The sequence below is a fragment of the Mesoplodon mirus genome, assembly GCF_964341445.2.
Source record: "Mesoplodon mirus genome assembly, chromosome: 8".
In the NCBI taxonomy this organism is placed as follows: domain Eukaryota; kingdom Metazoa; phylum Chordata; class Mammalia; order Artiodactyla; family Ziphiidae; genus Mesoplodon; species Mesoplodon mirus.
The window spans coordinates 34923134-34942261 of record NC_138984.1 but is presented as its reverse complement, the minus strand read 5'-3'; the positions used below and the strand labels follow the sequence as shown (position 1 = coordinate 34942261).

The following is a 19128-nucleotide window of genomic DNA, read 5'->3' as shown; positions in this document are numbered from 1 at the left end:
CAGTTTCGAAATAGCTAAGAGTATCAATAGTAAATTGTGGACTATAGGTAATGAATTGCTTCATACTTTCTGAGTCTTTTTAAATTAAAGATCTGCATTGACTTTAGATTTTATTTTTTTGTTGTTGATACTTTGCTGAGGAAACAATATGGTTATTCTATTTTTTTAAATCTAAGAAAATAGAATAAGATGTTTACTACTCATGACTATTGTTGGTTTGTTTTGTGTTGTTTTGACAAATAGAGTTGTTTTCTGTACCAAAAACCACATAATGGAAAGGAAAGACTTAATGCAGGATTACCTGTGAAAAGAACTGGGACAAAACCACAGAAAGACAAATGAAAATTTAAGAAGATACTCATGTTTATTATCTGATTAACATTTGACAAAGCAAAGGTAGGTGCACAAAGAGCTCTTTGACAAAGTCAAGCCCCAGATATCAAACTACAGTATCTCCCTGACAGCCCCAGAGGGCACCATGCCACTCCCAGGTAGCTGTGCTGGCTATGCAACCACTCAGTGTAGATGCTGCTGTGTTGTACTTGGAGTACAGGCTTGCAGGCATCCGACATCAAAGGAGTGGGCTACTAAACACTAAGAGTTCTAGTTCCAGGTGTCAAAAGTCAATGTTATTACCAACAAGTACTAATTGTGTACCAGAATGTTCAGAAAAAATAACAGGCTTTCAATACTATATAAAATACACCTTTTATAGAGAACAGGCTCTTGTTGTGAGCTGCCTTTAACTTATTTCCTCCCTTTGCCAAAGTCTGTTCATTCAGGTCAAATCAAGGACATATAGTACAAAATTTTTTTAAAAACTACTTTAACAATAGTCATTAACTTTTTTCCAAGACCCATGCCTAAGGCTATTTACATAAGATTTGGGATCATCATAATTCAGGAGAAATTTTAATTCTGAGTTCACAGGGAAGGTATCCCTCCTAGTAGATAATAGGATACTCAGAAATACCTGAGGTATAATCACTGAGACCCTTCAGAAGGAAAAAAAAAAAAAAAGATCAGAGTTCCCTATACTGGCATTAAAGTACATACACAGTTGATAAAGAAAAACTAAAATGTGAACAGTGCTAAAACATAACAGATAAATTAAGAAGGAACTTGCTACAAGGCTCCAGTTCTTACTATATTTTATACACAATTTCATTATAATAGAGATTCTCATTCTCAACCAAAAATGATTTTAGGTGGAAATTTCAAAAACAACAAAACCCAGTTTCAAAACAGGATTCATTTCTAGAGACGAGCATGCACCAGTTTCCAATCATTGTGTTTCTGGTGGAACAGCAACATCAATTTAATTTTCAAAAACAGAAGTCTGGTTCTCTTTAATCAGACAGGCTTATTTGGCTGTGAATACACCCTTGCCCTGCCTCCAAAGTGATCATTTTAGCCTCGGTTATTTTAAAAGTATACTAATTATACAGAACACTCCAAGATCTAGCTTAATTTATAGCTGTTTATATAATATACATAAAATCTGATAATTTAATACTTTGTACTACTCTCTGGTCTTATATTTTCCTACTTCCTCATGTCTCTCGGAAACTGGTAACAGGAAGATTACTTTCTTAGAGAATAAATAAAAAGCTTAAAGAATTGTCTAAAATAAGCACCCCAGAGTTACTTTATGAAGTAGAAACTCAAATATCATTTAAAATATGAATTGGAATATTCTAGAAATTTAAACATTAGGAATTCTTCTGGTCCACATTCAGGGACATGTGCGTTCACTTACAAACCACCTGGAATCCTTTCTGAACATCTCTGTGTGTGGTCTGCTGATTTCAGAATGACTGAGCAAGGGGGAGAGAATGGGGAGAGGACACTCTTTTTGTTTTTAAGAAGTTTATTTAGAAAAGTTTTATTAAAAGATTCTAAAAATCATGGAAAACTCACACATTTTACTCTTGCATGTGTGTTTTGAGCACATAGCTCTTTCTGAAGGAGAGGCAGCTCAAGAGGAGAGAAGGACCCTCCTCTGGCCTGTAACAGGTGTATGGATGGGAGCCACAGGAGTAACATGCCCATCAAGAATTCTGCAGAAAATTACCTTTCAGTTTAAGTCAGAACAGAGGAGCAAAACATTTGCTAATGAAGCAATGAAAACATCAAGTAACACACCTCCCATTTTCAAAAAGAACTAGCCCCCTCCTTCATCTTCTCTCCATAATGCATTTCATGTAACAGCATTTCTTTATCAACTGCATAGCCGAGATAAAGCCATGTCATCTGATGAGAAGCAGACCTCGGTCAGCAATGCTCAGAAAACAGACCTGTTTTTTCCCAATTCACAGCCTTGCGTCACACTGCTGAAAGCTGAAACCTAATCCCGGAGTTTCACTTTGCCATTTCACATAGTTAAAAAAAAGAAAAAAGGAATCCCAGAGAAAAAGCAAAAGCGTTTGACTTTCCTATCGAAAAAAGTTCACTCTCTAATTCTGCGGATATGAAGAAAAAGGCAGATGTTTTAATTTCATTTTATATTAAAAAAACACAATCTCAAAGAAAGCACCTGGGTTTTAATTCAGTTCATAATAATTTGCTGTGCCTGAGAATTTTTTGTGCAAATATATGTCATCTTTCATTAAAAGTATGCATAGCACATTTTGGAAAAAGTTTAGTTGCAACCAACTTTCCTTCCAAAAAAACTTACAGAGATAAATACACAACATTCTCTAATTCCTATTGATTGCACTTCTGGTTTAACCCATCCAGCCTCCAAGGAAATTTGAAAGACATGTACAGTAATTATGTTCATACACCTTGGCCAATGCACTTATTCAGAAGAAATATTCTGAAAACAATTTTCCTTGGTTCCAATGTACCCATATTTTCCTTCTTAAAGTAAATCCCTCCTACCCCCCACTCATGTTGTTTGGGGGGGTATGTATAAAAATACAAATTAAAAAAATTAACCCTATTAATCACAAATGCAAAAGGAACGTGGATTATGTTTGGGATCCCAGTGGCTCAAAGGCCTGAAAACAGAAAGCAAAAAGGGAGTCTACACTAGTCTGATCTTATGAAAAAGGTAAAATTCCTTGTTGATAATGCAGTGAGCATACTCTTTGATGGAGTTGTAATTTAACCAGACATTAACAGGGGCCAGCAGATAAGCCATCTCACTGTTGTCTCACTAACAGACTGAGTTTACTCCAGCAACCGTCTAGAACAGCTTTCTAAAGGTAACGGTCAAAGCTGCTCCTTCTTTTTTCCCATCTCCTAACCTGGGTCCTCCCTGCTTATGCTCACCAGAAGTAAAGGTGCTAGCAAGTTCAGTATTTCTGGTATGTTCCAATATTAATGAATTTATTTTCTAGTCACTTTTTATTTTCAAGACAATACCAACCGAGGACCACATTAAACATTTCTTCTTTCTCTGCTTCCAAACACTCATGACCTATTCGTTTATACTTTCAATTTATCAGACAGACCTCATGCCAATTCTGTTTCCGTTCTTCCACTTTCCCCTTCCCACATTCACAACCCTTCTGCAACATTCCTTTTCTCTCAGACAAGACTACATGTATCAGTGCAAATCTTTCCTTCATGTGCTAACTTGTGTAAGAGGTCAGTCAAAGGCTGAACCTCAGTCTTCCTTCAGGATATCCATTTTGGGTGACGATGTGCAAACTGGGTTGCCAAAGCTACCCATAATGACTGGAAGACTCTGATTCCTCCTCAGTCCACTCAATAAATTGCTACCTGAATTTAAATAGACAGCAGAGTTTGGTCTTTGAAGACCATTTTCTGCCTCTTGGCTTCTTCCATTTTCCTGGGCTGCAGGGGTCTTGATCACTCTGGCTATCCCCAGTCTTTTCAGCCTGTCCACTAAGTTCATCTTCAACTGGCCAACATCAGGAGGGTTTCGGGACGGTCTCAAGCCATACATCTCCTGGAGGAATGTTTCAGCTGGTCGGGAGGCCAAAAAATTTTCAGAGAGATGCACTCGAGGCTCAACGGGCAAAGGAGAAGGGCAAGGTGAGTGAGACGGTGAATTTGGTGGCGTGGAAGGGATAGCCAGGCCTCTAGGGAGAGGCTGGAGGAGGGGGTCCTGTGAATCTGGGCTTTGGTATGCTTTAGCAGAGATGCCTCGCTTTTGTAGAAGTTTGGCCAAGCTCATGGTGCCGCTGAAGGTTATGGTGGAATCTCGTCGGTTGGTGATGGATTCACCAATGCTGAGACTATAGGACATAGCAGGAGAATTCACTGCTGTGTTTGATGAACTGCTACCACTACTTCCACAGGATAATGAAGGGAAGCCAGAGCTTTACATAGAAAGAAAGAAAAAAAAAAAAGCAGTAGAGAGAATTTAAGAATAAAAAATAATCCCAAGTCAGCATTTAAAGTAATTACAGTAGTTATCCATAGTAAATATAGAGGAACAGGCAACATGTCAGTATCTGAGGAATGAAAATTTTGATGTGTTACTTCAATGATTAGTTATTTGTAATTTAGTCATTAACTTATTGAAACATATTTCTTCTCACAGAATATGAGTTTACCGTACTTAGATAACTTTATTATTCTCAAATAATTACTTTATTATTCTTAAATTTTAACTCTAAAATATGTATCTGTGGAAATACAACTAAATTTTATAATTAAAAAATCAAAGAAATTTAAATATTGAAGAAAGTAAAGTTTAAAATTTTTATTAACATATCCATTCCATAAAATGAAATATACCAAGAGACAATAATTCGTGATTTAACAATTCTTCAACCTTTTAGAAAATACAATCTTTCAAAATTAAACCAAAGACAGTTTTCTAAGGAGACACATTTCTTTTTAATCTGTCAATTTTATATTACTGAGAATAAAGTTCTAATTGTTAAATTTCCAAGAATGTTAATTCCAAAGAATAGTAGTATAAGGATACCCATGGAATGAATTTTTCTCAATCTTGACTTAAAGCATGGGTTTCTGGGAGATTAAAAATAATTAAAAGTTTTGACACCTATTAGAATCTTTCTTCTTATTCTGTGTTTTGTTAAAAAGAAAAAAAACAAAATAAACAATCATGTACTCAAGGAAATGGTGATAGAATGGAGAGGGTACATCTTTAGCAAATTATTCCCCCTTGAGCAAATGTTACCAGCATTTAATACATAAACTTTCACTTTAACACAAAATACTCAGAATATCTAGATATCAAGATTTATAAAGATTATGAACAAGATGCAAATTTAGGATTAATAAATAAACTTTCTAAAGTACCAACTTGTATTAAAGAAGCAAAATGCAAACAACTTCGACTCCTTGGTTCTGATGTAGTCTTTCTACTGTATTCCCAGTCTCCCACCTCCCTGGTCCTACTTTATTGTAGAATTGCCTGTCTTTTCCTAAACTGTTCATGTCACTACCATACCAAATGATGGTATCAACCTGTATCGAGAGCCTCCTCAAGAACCAATTTTATAAAACCTGCTATCTTGGGCTTCCCTGGTGGCACAGTGGTTGAGAATCTGCCTGCTAGTGCAGGGGACATGGGTTCGAGCCCTGGTCTGGGAGGATCATGCATGCCGTGGAGCAGCCGGGCCCGTGAGCCACAACTACTGAGCCTGCGCATCTGTAGTCTGTGCTCCGCAATGAGAGAGGCCGCGATAGTGAGAGGCCCGCACACAGCGATGAGGAGTGGCCCCCGCTTGCCACAACTAGAGAAAGCCCTCACACAGAAACGAAGACCCAACACAGCAAAAATAAATAAATTAATTAATAAACTCCTACCCCCAACATCTTCTTTAAAACAAAAAACAAAAACCCCAAAACCCCTGCTATCTTGTTGACTACAAGAACAATGTAGAAAAGTTGCAGGTATGCCTGTTTATTATAGACTTTATTGAGGTCTTTATAGGATACCACCCAAATGCTTCCCTAAACAGTCAATTTGCTTCTATCTTATAGACATTGTGAATCATAATGTTATTTCCCTCCATACTGGCAGCTAAAAAGCTAAGACTCAAATACATGGCTCACCTTATTTAGCAAGTATATAAGACTTTATAGTACAATTTATACACTAGGTGTATTCCTCTATCCATTTTATATCCTTACTCTTGATTCTTTTTTGCTTCATTTTTCTTCTCTACTTCTAGTTAACATTATCCTGCAAAGTTCTACATATCTCTGGAAATTGCCTTAGATTCTTTTCGGAACTGGTAGGACAGATATTTCAGCAATATTGCTTATTGTTCTAGTCTGTGTAGTAAATAATTTGGACTGCCCAGAGGGTTCTGGCTTTGCCCTCAGCTTCTGGGAGGTAATCTATGCCATGGCTGCTAGAAGTGTGTTTGTTCAGGATGGAGCTTGGCCACACCAGATCTTGGAGTGGAACTGGCCACACCCAACAGCTGTAGGATGGGGACTGGCCATGCCAGGAAGACTAACCATGTGATTTGGGGTGGAAGCTTTGGGTCAGTGGACCTGGAGGTGAATTCTTATAGTTATAGTGAGTTATAGCTATATAGGTAATCAATCAATCATGCCTTACACAGTGAAGCCTCAGTAAAAAAAATCTGGACACTAAGGCTTGGGTGAGCTTCCCTGGTTGGCAATACTCTGTGTGCACTGTCAAACACTGATACCAGGAAAGTAATGACTCCTAAGGACAGAGAGGTTTCATGTGTGGAACCCTCCCAGACTCTGACTTATGTGTCTCTTCCTTTGGCTAATTTTATCCTGTAACCTTTCCCTGTAATAAACAGTAACCATGTGCATAACAGCTTTCAGTGAGTTCTGTGAGTCCTTCTAGAAAATTTATCAAACAAGAGCATGGTTTTGGGAACCCCCTGAACTTGCAGGTCATATCAGAAATGAGCGCACTCTTGTGTGGAGGACTAGTCCCTCCAATCTTGCAGTTTGCTAACTATGGGTATAGTTTCAGCTGGGTCATTTACTACCTGCCTGCCCTTGGACCAGTCACCTGAACTTTCTATGCCTCATTTTTTTCATTTAGACACTACATACTCTCTTGGCTTGCCTACTTCAAAGAGTTATAATGATCAAATGAGAAAATACAATGTGAAAATATTCTAAAGACTAATTATCACAGTACATTAATTAAAATTCTGGGAATTAAAATGACAGTAATTTAAAAAAGAAATTCAAGAAAACAGAGTTGAGGAAAGAAGTAAGGCCTCAAACTGCCCAGCCCCTCTTACCTGGGGGTAACCTGAGTAATATCAGAAGGATGTAATATCCTACAGGTGGTGAAGGTGAACGTTGAGTTTGTGAAGGACAGACACTTTCCTGGGTTTGAGGTTGCAACTGAAGTAGAGAGTTTTAGGGAATCAAACACAAAATTGAAAGACTAGGTTAATAATGTAAAAAGTTCGTCATTACTATTAATAATACAGCATTTATCTGGTGTCTTTTATACAAAAATTCCCAAATCTAGAAATGAAATATACATATTTCATTTTTCCCCCATGAATTTATTTATTTATTTATTTTTGGCTGCGTTGGGTCTTCGTTGCTGTGCGTGGGCTTTCTCTAGTTGTGGCGAGTAGGGGCTACTCTTCGTTGCGGTGTGTGGGCTTCTCATTTCAGTGGCTTCTCTTGTTGCAGAGCACGGGCTCTAGGCACGTGGGCTTCAGTAGTTGTGGCATGTGGACTCAGTAGTTGTGGCTCGCGGGCTCTAGAGTGCAGGCTCAGTAGTTGTGGCGCACGGCCTTAGTTGCTCCCCAGCATGCGGGATCTTCCTGGACCAGGGGTGGAACCTGTGTCCCCTGCACTGGCAGGCGGATTCTTAACCACTGTGCCACCAGGGAAGCCCTACATATTGTATTAGTATCCACTGGTTAGTATATAGCTGAATCCTTCAATAATTTGAAACTGAAGTTCAAAAGGATTTAATATAGCTTAGAAACAAGAGAAAAACTCATTCTGAAACAATACATTAGACGAAAATACCAAACCAAGAACTAGTCATCCAATCTTTCCAAGCAAACTGTCTACTCCAGTGGTTCTTGAAGGGTTGTTTGCACCTTGTGTGAGTCTACGGGTCAAAACTACTTTCATAGCAATGTTAAGATGCTATCTGCCTCTTTGACTGGGTTGGCACTCGCACTGCGGGTGCAAAAGCAACAGTGGGTAAAGCTGCTGGCTCCGTAGCACAAATCACGGCAATGGCACCAAGCTGTAGTAGTATTCATCACTGCTGTCCAAATACAGTAGGAAAAAAAAGCCAAATTCATATCAGAATGTCCTGATGAAGCAGTAACAATTATTTATTAAATCTTGACCCTTGGGGGACTGCCCTGGTGGTGCAGTGGTTAAGAATCCGCCTGCCAGGGGCCTCCCTGGTGGTGCAGGGGTTAAGAATCTGCCTGCCAATGCAGGGGACATGGGTTCAAGCCCTGATCCGGGAAGATCCCACATGCCACGGAGCAACTAAGTCCGTGCACCACAACTACCGAGCCTGCGTTCTAGAGCCCACGAGCCACAACTCCTGAGCTCACGTGCCTCATCTACTGAAGCCTGTGCGCTCTAGAGCCCGTGCTCCACAACAAGAGAAGCCACCGCAATGAGAAGCCCGCACACTGCAATGAAGAGTAGCCCCAGCTTGCCACAACTAGAGAAAGCCCACGCACAGCAACGAAGACCCAACACAGCCAAAAATAATAAATAAAAATAAAATAAATTTATAAAAAAAAAATCTTGACCCTTGGGCTTCCCTGGTGGCACAGTGGTTAAGAATCCACCTGCCAAGGCAGGGAACATGGGTTCGAGCACTGGTCCGGGAAGGTCCCACATGCCGCAGAGCAACTAAGCCCGTGTGCTGCAACTATTGAGCCTATGCTCTAGAGCCCGTGAGCCACAACTACTGAGCCTATGTGCCACAACTACTGAGGCTACGTGCCACAACTACTGAAGCCCGTGCACCTAGAGCCCATGCTCCACAATAAGAGAAGCCACTGCAATGAGAAGTCTGCACACTGCAATGAAGAGTAGCCCCCGCTCGCCCCAACTAGCGGAAGCCTGCGTGCAGCAATGAAGACCCAGAGCAGCCGAAAATAAATTAATTAATTAAAAAAAAATCTTGACCCTTGAATCTTTTTAATATTCTGTGTGATAAAACAGGAAGTAAGCATTAAGCACTCTGCTTTATACAGAGATACAATGATTATCTAAAGGAAAAGCACATATGTAATTTTTACATTTTTTCACAGAACACCATCTTTACTTGAAAGAACAATTAATAAAAAAACTACAGTTATTCAGACTTGGATATCTGGCAACATTTTCTTGAAAAAGAAGGTAGTGAGTCTGTCTCTTCAAGAAAATAGCAGACAGGATTTCCTGCCAGTGACAAAATTTGAGCTTTCAAGTGAAAATAAGTGTTTTGGTAGACTTGTATCCATTGCTGAGAGCTTGAAAGCTTCCTAATACTAAAAGACTTACCCAGTGAGACAGGTGGTGATACTATATGATTTTAATATATTCTATAATGAAACGGGTCAACATTTGGAAGATCTGCATAACTCAGTGAACCAATATTTTCCAAATGACCAATGCGTTAACAAAATCATGCATGGGTAAAAGATACATTCAGAGAGCAGGACAGACTAATAGATTTTAACGTAACAAAGTATGAAAAATTCACTGATAGGGTTTTAGACTCACATTGCTACAAACCTTAAAGAGACTACCACTTATCAAGTTTTGGTGTAATATCAAAGAATATCCACAAATACCTGAAGAGGCTATTAAAATACTCTTTCTTTTTCCAACCATGTATCTGTGTGAGGCTGTATTTCCTTTCTTTTTTTTAAACTTTAAATTCTTTTTATTTCATTTTATTTTTCTATTGAGGTATAGTTGATTTACAATGTTCTGTTAGTTTCAGGTATATAGCAAAGTGATTCAGTTACATAAATATATATTTTTTCTTTTTCATATTTTCCCTTATGTGTTATTACAAAATATTGAGTATAGTTCCCTGTGCTATACAGTAGGTCCTTGTTGGTTATCTATTTTATATATAGTAGTGTGTATATGCTAATCCCAAACTCCTAATTTCTCCCTCCCCACCCCCCTCTCCCCTTTGGTAACCATAAGTTTGTTTTCTATGTCTGTGGGTCTATTTCTGTTTTGTATATAAATTCATTTATATCAATTTTTTTAAGATTCCACATATAAGCAATATCATATGATTTTTGACTTTTTCTGTCTGGCTTACTTCACTTAGTATAATAATCTCTAGGTCTAACCATGTTGCTGCAAATGGCATTATTTCATTCTTTTTTATGGCTGAGTGGTATTCCATTGTATATATGTACCACATCTTCTTTATCCATTCATCTGTTGATGGACATTTAGGTTGCTTCCATGTCTTGGCTATTGTAAATAGTGCTGCAATGAACACGGGGGGGCATGTATCTTTCTGAATTATGGTTTTCTCTGAATACATGCCCAGGAATCATATGGTAGTTTATTTTTAGCTTTTTAAGGAACCTTCATACTGTTCTCCATAGTGGCTGCACCAATTTACATTCCCACCAACAGTGTAGGAGGGTTCCTTTTCCTCCACACCCTCTGCAGAATTTATTGTTTGTATACTTTTTGATGATGGTGAGGCTGTATTTTCTTCATACTCCTCAACCAAAACAACATATTGTAATAGACTGAATGTAGAAGCTGACACAAGAACCCTGCTATCTTCTGTTAAGCCATAAATTAGAGACTTGCAAAACTGTAAAACTAAACCACTTTGTAAACTACTTAAAAAAAACAGCTAATTTTCATAAAACATATTATTTGTGTTAACATGTAACTCTTTTAAAATAATGAGTTAACAAATATTTTTATAATTTCTCAGTTTTGATTTCTAATAGGTAAATATCGGTAGATACAACCCATACAGATGCTCTCTGGAATTCTTAACGATTTTTAAGAGTGTAAAGAGATCCTGAGTCCAAAAGTTTTGTGAACCACTGGCTGAATTGCTCTCTCTCTGCCTATCTATTCATGCAGGTTGGCTAAGAAGTGGAGAGAATTAGAAGGGGCACTTATGCTATAGATTTCTATTGTCTTATATTCAAGACTGAGTACACTCCAGTAAGATTTATATAGAGGCAGTCAGCTGACCATACAGTTATGCAGAAAGCAAAGTACTACTGGTTACTAGACTACACTCAACCAAGCACTCTTCTCACCTGTAACTGGACCACCAGCTGAAGTCATGGGTGGCAGGAAGATTCCTGTTACTGGCGGGGATATTGATGGTTTCTGTTCCACGTGAAAAGGTTGCTGAACCTGAAAAGTGATACCTTCCTCTTCATCTTCTTCTAAATCTGAGAGGTGATAGATGGCATCCTTGGGCAACTGGGTAAAGCCTTTAGTGATGACACCTGGTCGTGGGTCAAGAATGGTTCCTAAATTTGGTTGAGCAAGCTGCTGCCATTGGTGCAGAGTTTGTGATCCTGAGGATGCAAACCAAAAAAGGAACATGTTTTAAATTTCCCACAAATATTAAATCTTGAAAGAAGCTAAAACTGTATGTGTAAAAAAAGTAATGATAATAATAAAACTACTTATTTGGTCTTAATGTTTTGGTAAAATTTGTAAATTAAAGTTATCTGTGGAAGATTAACAAGATGATAAAGATATGAATAATAATCTGTTCATTTCAAAAGTTAACTTTAAAAAGGAAATCTAAAGCAGGGGTGAAAAAACCAAGACAACACCCTTAATAGGAACTAGGATGCTGAGGCAGTGATGAGAAAGAAGATACGTATCATGGCGGGTTGTATGTTCCCAGGTGACAAAAACCAATACTCCTTTGTCCTGGAACTATGCCTATGAACTTTGAACTTTGAATTTAAAAGCCAGGCTCCTAGGTTGGAAGGCACCTTGAATTACCATGTTTTTTTCTGTATATTTCTCAAGACTCATATGTGCTCATGACTCTCCTTTCACCAGGCTCTCAGGGAGAGTAGGAAAGCGAAGGAGATGATAAAAAAAAGGAGGATCAATCCTCATGGTTTCTGTCTATGAATACTGGTGAATGATCATCCCAAGTACCTGCACCAGATGCAGTGTCTAATTGTCACTAATAGTCATATAATCTTAAAAATGGCAACTCTGACAAATACCTGCACTGACCATTAATGAATAAAACGAACTTATAGCACCTTTGAGTTTGAGGGGTCTTTATGGGTTACTGACTCAAAATTTTGTCTAATGCAGACTCTTTCATGATAATAGCAGAGGATCATTTGAATACCGTCAATATTCCATAAAACAAAGAGATCTGTTTTGAATTCAAGTTCTTAGGAGAGAATAGAAACTGACCTGAAATTAACAGAACTGAACAAAAGAAAAATACAGACATACATATCTGTAAGTAACTGACACTTTTTGGGTAAAGAACATTTTTTGAAAAGGAAGGTAGAGATGAAGCATTACATATAGATTATTTTCATTCATCTATCATATCCTGTTTATCTTACCATGAAAACTGCTATCAAGGATATTCCTTAGAAAAGGATAAGAAAAGATTACTCCTCCTCCCTCACATTTGTAAAAAAACTGTATCAGTAGAAGAGAACTGACAGCTGATGGCTTGGAGAATGCAAATCTCTTCATTCATTTTCCACAAAGTTCTGCAGGGTCACACAAACAGCGAAGATTTAGGGATAATAAAGACCTCTTCTACACTTAGGGTTCTTATAATTACATGAGAAATCTCAATTCCAGGGGAAGGCAAAGCCAACAAACAACATGGCTTAGAAACAGCCCTTCCTTACTTAGTACCTTCAAGGGGCTTGACAATTTGCAATTTTTCAGGCATAAAACCTCGAAGGCAACTGGCACTGCTCAGGTCTGTGATCTCCGACTGGTCGGTGCAGAGGGAGGCAAGGCTCTCTGTGGGGATGCCACAGTCACTTCCTCCTTCTTTCTGGCCAGCCAGAACCTGGATCTTCCGTTGCCATTCTTCAGCAAAGAACTGCCTCTCACTTAAGTAGTTCTGTCGCCGCAGACTCAGGCGATGCAGGGCTGTAGCCAAATCGCTCTCTGCAGAGCGTCCTGGTTGACAGACCTCCTGGACGTTCCTATGGGAAAAACACATTCACTGACTAGATCTGTGAGGGGCATAAGCATAGCATAGACCTCTCCTTTCCACAATGGTGAATGTTCAAGAGATTGATCTTAAAAACACATATCTTTTCTTAGATACCTGGAATACAGAAATAGTAACAACAAACCGAAATCTCTAATATATATATATATATATAATATTTTTATTTTTTATAAATTTATTTTTGGCTGCACTGGGTCTTCATTGCTGTGCGTGGGCTTTCTCTAGTTGTGGCGAGCGGGGCCTACTCTTAGTTGTGGTGCAGGGGCTTCTCTTGTTGCGAAGCATGGACTCTAGGCGCATAGGCTTCAGTAGTTGTGGCACGTGGGCTCTAGAGTGCAGGCGCAGTAGTTACGGCGCATGGGCTTAGTTGCTCCGCGGCATGTGGGATCTTCCCGGATCAGGGCTCGAACCTGTGTCCCCTGCATTGGCAGGCGGATTCTTAACCACTATGCCACCAGGGAAGCCCATATATATAATGTTTTTATAGATCATTTCAAGTGACTTCAGATAGGCAAAACTATACTTTATGTTGTATTTATTAACTTTTCTGTTTCACTTAATTTATGAACCTACAGATAATGGCCATCTATAAATTCAGTTTAGGTAGTCAAAAAACTAAATATTATTATATTTCACTGAATCTATAATACCATTGAAGGCAAGAGGTACCCTTATTTTATGTACTAAGAAAGAAAAAAATGTTACCCATTAAACTATGACATGTCATTAGCTGCAAAAGATAAACAATTTCAAAAATATTAAAATGTGAAAAAATTTACTTTAGGCCATAGAATCCTCTATGAATATTACAAACATTTAAAAGAAACCAACAAGATCTGTAAACACCGCACTTTCATAGTTCTGCAATACACAGTTTTTCACTTATTAACATTTAAAAAATTGGCGGTATCTTACAACTGATACCAAAAGAAAGAGTAGCAAGCCAAGCTTTAGTTATTCCATGTGTGAATTCACACGGATCTGTTGGTTAGATCTTTTCCTAAGGTAACTGTGTACAATGAGGTAGTATTGAAACATCAAGCTATTGTGTGTATAGAATCTACCCCTAAACCAGGCAATACAATTGAAAACCCAAGGTAATGGATTTCTGCATTAAGAAAGACTTCCCTCAGATGCCAAACATCTAATTTTCAAAAACTTTCAGCTGACTTTCCAGTCATTCTCTTTAATTTCTAGTTATACAAAATTCAATGAACTGAATTAATAAAAAGCAGAAAAAAATCTAAATTTAAACAAATAGGAAATTAAGAGCAATCTAGTTTTCCTCGATAGGTATTCCAGATTATTGTTTATCCTAATGGGCACCAAAGCAACTGAAATTAGGAGCATGGGTTACGAGAAAGTGTCATGTAATGCTATGCGTAACTGCCAATGACCAAACAGATTCAAACAAATTTGACTTTGAACACAAAGATTTAGACTCAAATTTTGCCAAACCAGAGACGAAAGTAGTAAAGAATTTTATAGTTCAATGAAAACTCCATTTTGAATATGCTCAATTAAACTTTTTCACTCCAATGATCTAACAAATAATGATACAGGGAATCATTACTGAATGAAAACTGACAGTTCTAGAACTTCCTTGGGACAGCACAGAGCAATGCTGGAATTTGAGTGTGTGAATCTATGTTTCTTACCCTGGATCTTCCTCCAAGTTACTCTTCTGGATTGTTTTGTCCTCTGTTTGTTGTAAACCAGATTCAAAAGGTTTTGCTGTCATGATGACACTTGAACGGTTGGAGCCTGGAATGGGTAGCAGAGCTGGGAATGGGACAGAGCAGCCCCGTGTGTCATTGGCAACCTTGACAGTATCAAACACCCGTTTTTGTTGGGCTCTGTCAAAAGAGAAGTGTTCATTATTGCCACTGCCTACCACTGGAGTGCTTTAGAAAAGAGACATGTTAAGTGTAGTTAATTAAAAATAAAGCCACCCTGAAGAGCATCTGAAGTTTTGGAGAAATTATTAGAAAGTAAATTTCAGAACAAGAGAATGCTCTCACAGATCCAAGCACTACGAGGAAAAAACTGAATAGTAAGCAGATTTACTACCGAATCTCATAATACCAATCACTATGGATTGTGGCTTCTGTTTAATTTCCATCCCAATGGTTGAGTAACAATACATGTGATCTGAACTTACTTTTGTTTAAAGAGAGAAGATTCCTCATCCAAACTCAACTTCTTACGCATGGTCCCCTCAATCTCAGCTGCCAGAGATTCCTAAGAAAAAGAGTTTGATGTTACTAACAGTTATTATCTAAGAAGCCTGTTAGGAGAAATAAACTATCTTTAAATTATTTAACGGAGTTTCCAGAATCAAATACTTTTGGCGTTATAATGAAAGAAAAGTCACAGGCTAAAATGCAGGGGAAGAAAAGAGACATTCTGGAAATGTAACTTTTAAACAAGAACCAACTACTTTTTCATGATATATTTTTACAAGAAAGCAGTGGGAAAACCAATTATGATAAATAAAAGTATTACATATGCAGACACACAAAAATAAAATGTTTGAAAGGCTATAAACCAAGATGTTAATAGTGATTCTGTGGAGGTCAGGATTTGATGGTATTCAGCAATTTGTTTTTGCTTCTCTGTAATTTCTAACTTTTCTATAATAAACATGTAAAGCTTTTATAATATAAAAAATTGTTAAGAGAAAAATAAGTAAGCTTCCCCTTCCCCTGGTCACGGATGAAGATTCAACTAGCATGGGTGTCATGCTCAGTGGGGCTGTGCTAACAATGACTAGAATTGGAGGTACTGGTGTGAATTCATGATTTTAAATATACATATAAACATAGGTATGAATGTAAAGATAGAGATAGATGTGTTTATGTGGGTGTATATGAACGTACACATATTTCCTAGCTTTATCTGTTGAAGGGACCTCAAAGCAATGGTACTCTAGTGGCACTGGATACCTAGCACCCAGATTTTGGATTCTAAATATCATTTCTCATTAAAAATAACCAGAGCTCCTTGGAGAATGGCTGATCCCAGGACTGGGCCAGGGAAAGGGCAAGAGGAGCTTGAAGGAGATCCCACTGGTCATATCTTGGACAATTTAAGTATCAAAATAAAAAACAATAATAATGGATTATAATCCACTGATTAAAATAGGAATCCCTGAGTCTATACTGACATAACCAAATGAACAAATGAATAAATAAATGACACAGAAAAGCTCTAACATATAAAAGAATGCCAATTAAAAAAAGTTGAAAAAATGATGGATTAAAAAGTCACCAATGGCAATTATCATAGTAATAACTGAGTCAGATACATCCCCATCAATGGGTGCTAAAACTGTGGGTAAAGGCTTGATGAGGAACAGAATATTTAAACAGTCTCAAAGTATCACCCCCAAAATAGTAATTTTGATCACTTGGCTAAGGTAGTATCTGACAATTTTCATCAATGCAAGGTTAATTTAGTAATATTAATTCAATTAACTATTAACAATGATTAACTTTACAGTGGAAAAAACTGGCAGATACTAGCTTAACCAAGCAATCAAAGTTAATTAACATCATCAGCAATGGGAAAAAGAGACAATGTGTGCCTTCTAATACAATGTTCTGAGAAGAGCATGGCATTATTTCTGCTGAAAATGCATTACCTAAATCTAATTGTGGGGAAACAACAGACAAACCCAAACTGAGGACATTCTACAAAGGTCATGAAAGACAAAACAAAGACAGAAGAACTGTCCCCAGTTGAAACAACCAAATGCAATGTATCCTTCAAAGGACACTGTTGGGACAATTGGTAAAATTTAAATGGGTTCTGTGGATGAGACAGTGATAGTATTGTATCAATGTCAATATCCAGAAGTTGATGGTTATATGTAGTCATGTAGGAGAATGTCCTTGAGAGTATCCTTGTTTTTAATAAATACACACAGAATTATTAAGGGGTAATAGGGTTATCTGCAACTTACTGTTAAATGATCCAGAAAAAATAAGAGAACAATATGACAAATGTAGTAAAATATTAAATTTGAGAAATCTAGATGAAGGATATATGAGTTTTTTGTACTACTGTTGGAACGTTACCCTAAGTTTAAAATTACCTCAAAATTAAAAATTGAAAAATATTCTGCCCCAATATTCTCTAGAAAATCTATTATAATTTATAGTTTCAGTCTTTTAAAAAATTTCACAGGATTGCATGTAAGTGTTTAAGAACTAGATTATTAAAATAACTCTTTGAACCAACATTACAAATTCGGGCATAAACTCAGAAGTTTTCATTAATTTCTTTATTTCAAAAAAAAAGATTGTTTATTGAGGAATCAAATCAATATGATTCCTGCTCTCACGGGGCTTACACTCTAACTGAAGTTAAATAGAGCAAGAAACTCAAGATCTGTTAAAAGAGGTTTTAAATGTTCAGAGCACTATTTGAATAAGTGGTACGTGGTGGGATTAGGGTAGGGAGGATGACTGAAGTTTAAGTAACTCTATGGGACACAGACCTAAACTTAATTTCCTTAGGGTTCATCTCATACAATAAATCTGGAAGGTCAACTGGTAGAAGGAAGGCTTCAATAAATAAAGACTATTAAGGTAGATACAGATATGCAAATGAAGGCCTAAATCAATAATTAAATTCAATCAACAAGGACAAACCATGTTACCTCTTCTCAAGATGCTTTACACCATTAGAAACCATATTACTCTCAGGACCATCTAATCTCAAGTTTCTTTCTCAGTTCCTTACCCCAGAAAAAACTCCATATGGCTGGGAGAAGTAGAGATGAGCAGCAGGGCCAGATCTATTCCGAAGTTCCTTTATTTCTTCTTGGGATTCATGTAACATTCCCAGACACTCCATATTCCTGTCTTGTAACTCATGCAGCTGAAAGATAGGATGGCAATTAGTGTTCCTTATTATATTCTCAAAATGACAATGGGGAAAAAGTCCCATTGGGATAAGTTTAAATTTTATCCAGAGGACTAATTTTATGAATTTAAATTTAATACGAAGACTCTGAAACAGACTAAGCAAGGAAAGTATATGTATTTCAAGCTGCCAGATTTAGGGGTGTCTTGGCCAGAATTATACATATGCATGATTTCCTAAAAACGTGAAATGTAGCTGAGACAACCGTAACTGTCAATTCAATATTTAATGCTTCCTATCCTTAAAAAAAAATGTATAGAGGAAGTATGATAGCTATGGTCAAGTTAGTTTAGTGGAATATTAGATATGTATATTTTTAAACATAATGAACATGAATGAAATCTGAAGTCTGTAAATGACAAGATCAAGTCTACAAAGTATTTAAAAAGATGTCAGGGTGCTCAATCATCCTAAACAAGTAGTTTCTTCTCCCTTGTTTCAAAAATTTTTTTATAGTTAGATACACAAGCATGTTAAAAGAGTACATAATTTTCAGAGAACATATTAACTTCAAAAATTTCTTCAAGCATGTTATGTGGACTAGATCATCAGCATCACTAGGGCTAGGGGTGCTTATTAAAAAATGCAGATTATCTTATTTTAAAAACTGTTGGGTTAGTTAATACAGACCTGTAAAAGGGTCATATATTCCTAAAGAATCTTATAAACTCAAGGTTTTCCTATTAATCAAGAAGGATGTTGTCTTGTCACTATTATTTTAGAGACAGAATCTTTAAAAAGCTTTACTTCTTAGATCTCATAATTTTCAGCTTAATCTTCTGTTGTTGTTTTAAATCTGGTTATCACCTTTAGCCATTCTTATTCACAAAGAAGAAAGGAACTATTCATTCCTCCCCCCCATATAACACAAGATAAAGGAAGATTTCATTACCTCCATTGTCAGTTGTCTTTGGGCATCTTTGGAAGCTTGGAGGTGAAGTCTCAGCTCTTCCTTCTCAATCACATGCTAACAACATATTAAAAGAGACATGTGAAGCCTTCCCATATAAAATACAGGTTACTCTCTTTTTAAGACATCTTAAGAACGTATTTCAGGGATATAGTCCAGAGGACTATCAAAAGCTAAC

The 19128-nt window shown here is 37.2% G+C and overlaps 1 protein-coding gene across 1 annotated transcript in view; it reads right to left on the bottom strand.

The window, feature by feature from the left end:
* Positions 1 to 341: 341 nt before the first annotated feature.
* The window catches only part of TRAK2 (trafficking kinesin protein 2), a 68993-nt gene continuing 50206 nt past the window's right edge, over positions 342 to 19128 (bottom strand). Inside the window, exons 9-16 of the mRNA XM_082630922.1 lie at positions 18933 to 19007; positions 17858 to 17995; positions 15273 to 15352; positions 14770 to 14967; positions 12784 to 13082; positions 11184 to 11450; positions 7188 to 7293; positions 342 to 4292 (exon numbers count right to left, since the gene is read on the bottom strand). Of these exons, the coding sequence (XP_082487048.1) occupies positions 3614 to 4292; positions 7188 to 7293; positions 11184 to 11450; positions 12784 to 13082; positions 14770 to 14967; positions 15273 to 15352; positions 17858 to 17995; positions 18933 to 19007 (1842 nt within the window). The 3' untranslated portion in view covers positions 342 to 3613. The remainder of the gene's footprint in view (positions 4293 to 7187; positions 7294 to 11183; positions 11451 to 12783; positions 13083 to 14769; positions 14968 to 15272; positions 15353 to 17857; positions 17996 to 18932; positions 19008 to 19128) is intronic.